General features: G+C 36.4%; 1 protein-coding gene across 1 annotated transcript; it reads right to left on the bottom strand.

Annotated features, from left to right (window-relative positions):
- Positions 1–910: 910 nt before the first annotated feature.
- LOC109509823 (serine palmitoyltransferase 1-like) lies at positions 911–2,133 on the bottom strand (the record flags this gene model as incomplete). The annotated part of the gene is made up of 4 exons (XM_019859679.1): positions 911–1,026; positions 1,160–1,253; positions 1,726–1,820; positions 1,915–2,133. Coding segments are annotated over 4 exons (489 nt in total), but the record flags the coding sequence as incomplete, so codon positions are not given.
- Positions 2,134–2,507: the final 374 nt, after the last annotated feature.

The following is a 2,507-nucleotide window of genomic DNA, read 5'->3' as shown; positions in this document are numbered from 1 at the left end:
AAAAAAAAGTGTTGACACCATTTTATAAAATTATGCATATAGAATTTTTAAGTTCTAGAGTTTGAGTTTTGTCATTTCTCCCATCTCTTCCCAAAACTGACATCAATCTCAAATAGGTTTGATAATTCTTTTCCGAGTTAACCTTAAGTGAGGGAAAACTACTGAAGCAGATTGTTCCATATTATTAAGAGTCACGGTTTTCATGTATAACAGGGAAAAAAGAGGAAAAGAAGGCTTTCTGCTGTTGAAAAGCATTAAATCAGCATCCAAACTCAGTCCTCAAGGGCCTCGGTCCTGCTTGCGTGTCCACGCATGCACTTGTGCAGCTGAACACAAATGCACAATTGTTTCAGATTGATATTTGCGTAAAGTTTAGAAAACAATATGTCATTTTCATTTCACTTTACAATTCTGTGCGACTTTGTGATCGTCTGTTGCATAAAATCTCAAAATACTGTAAATTCTAGTTTGTGATTCAAAGGTAAAATACTTTATCAAGGCACTGTGGATTTGTTTCTTGACAACAAACAACAAAATATCTGTGCAGCTCAGTACCGAACTCATAGAATATAATCTTAACAATAAAATTGAAGCAGATTATTGTATGTAGTCCTCGAGAGTGGAGTTAAGATATTTGAAACATATAGACAGAAAAACCATGCACAAATGACGACGAACTAATGACAAACTACCAAAACCATTTCCAGAAGGACGTTTGCATCGCTATTGAGAAATCGTCCCTGGAAGTTAATAAACCGGAGCGATTTCAGTCAACTAGATTGATACAATAACCTCTGAAAGTTGAAACCGGGTTGTTTGAAAACAGTGGCTGGGAGCTCACTTCAATTTCACAAGGACAACCATAGCACACAAATGGGCATCTTACACTTTGCTGGGCTTTAGAACACAATAACAAAAGAATTAGCAAGAAAAAATATATATATATCACGTACCAAATGTTCCATAGAATCCTCTAGGACCACATGTTCCGACTCCATATTTCTTCAAGGATGACAGTGCCTTTTGCTGCAATAATAAAATGTCATGTAATTAGACATGATTAACTGAACGTTATTTTACCCAACAGAAAACTTGTGCTCCAATCTTGAGTATGACAAGAATGTAGTTTGACAAGGATGAACGTAGTTGAAACACTGACCTTGACTCGTTCATTGTCCAGGAGACCCAGGAAGTTAAATGATGCAAAGTTAATGCACTCTTTTCCATTGATTATGATTTTGTGGCTGGGAGGTCTGTCATTCAAGATGTGGAATAAAATATGACAAGAAAATATCAAAAAAGAGATAATTTACATGTGGTTAAAAACAAAACAAAACAAAAAACCCAAGATGAAAAACATATTGCAATTGCAGTATCATGTTATCGCAGCATACTCAACATTCGAAATCAATCATCCACTAAATCAAAACACAAATGGAATGAAACAGACATACAATTTGAAAATCTACCAAAAGTCGGAGGGAGAAACATGGCTTTAAAGTTTGGACTTCAAATGAACCTTGGTACAGAGCATCAAAGGGTTGCCTCAGGCAAAATTATTTATTAGTTATTTATGTGAGGCTATGATCATTTCGCCCAACTAAAAAGGGGAAAACCTTTATCCTGATATGAAGTGATATGAAATCACGGCATTGTGTGCAAAGAGCCCAATTACAAAGAATAGAATCGCTTATAGCATCAAGTCTCAGCTGGCTAATTTTTTACCCTGTGACAACATCGTAGGTAATGTAGGGTGAATCTTTGGAAATCGTAGGAGCAAGAGGTTCAGGCTGCCACTCCTCAATAAGATCTTCCTTTTCCTGTTAAGAGCAACAAAGAATGAACCCAAAGTTCAAAGAAGAGTAGTCGAGTGACATGTGATTGCACGCATACACATGTACACGCATGTGTTACCTTTTCAGTCAGTTTATTCGTCTCATGGAGCCTGTACGTTTTAGAGAAGAGAAGCCTGATTATCCATAAAATGAGGATGCCCTCCAAAATGAGGTGATAAGATGGAGCCTGAGGAAGACAGTTCAAGATTATTTTGCAGAACTTTTCGCATGTCGATTTACTGATTTCAGAGTAGCTATTCAATACAATCGGGAAAATGGGGCAGTTACTGCCAATTAGCTATCACAACAGTTTTCTACAACTGGCTGAGGTGCCACTGAACGAGGCACATCTGTATCAATTGCTTCCTGGTTGTAAAGGCAGAATTTAATAGAGCTTAGCAATAGCTTGTTTGATGTATTTTTAAAATATGTTTCACATAAAAAAATAAAAATAAAAAAAACCTGCAAGTTTATTCAGGCATTCATTCAGATTGGGACTTATTTATTAGATGCTAGCATACTGTATTTGTGCAGTCCTTGAGTATTTTTGACACCACAGACATATTGGGTGTGGCAAAGTGAAGCAATTTTGTGAATGTCTCATTTGGTTGCTCCTTGGAGATATATCATGCCACAACTCATTGGATTAATATATTGCTTTTGATTGTGTTC

Source organism: Hippocampus comes, unplaced genomic scaffold (assembly GCF_001891065.2).
Source record: "Hippocampus comes isolate QL1 unplaced genomic scaffold, H_comes_QL1_v1.1 C17050291, whole genome shotgun sequence".
Lineage (NCBI taxonomy): Eukaryota > Metazoa > Chordata > Actinopteri > Syngnathiformes > Syngnathidae > Hippocampus > Hippocampus comes.
The sequence above is the reverse complement of the archived record's forward strand: the minus strand, read 5'-3'. Positions and strand labels throughout refer to the sequence as shown.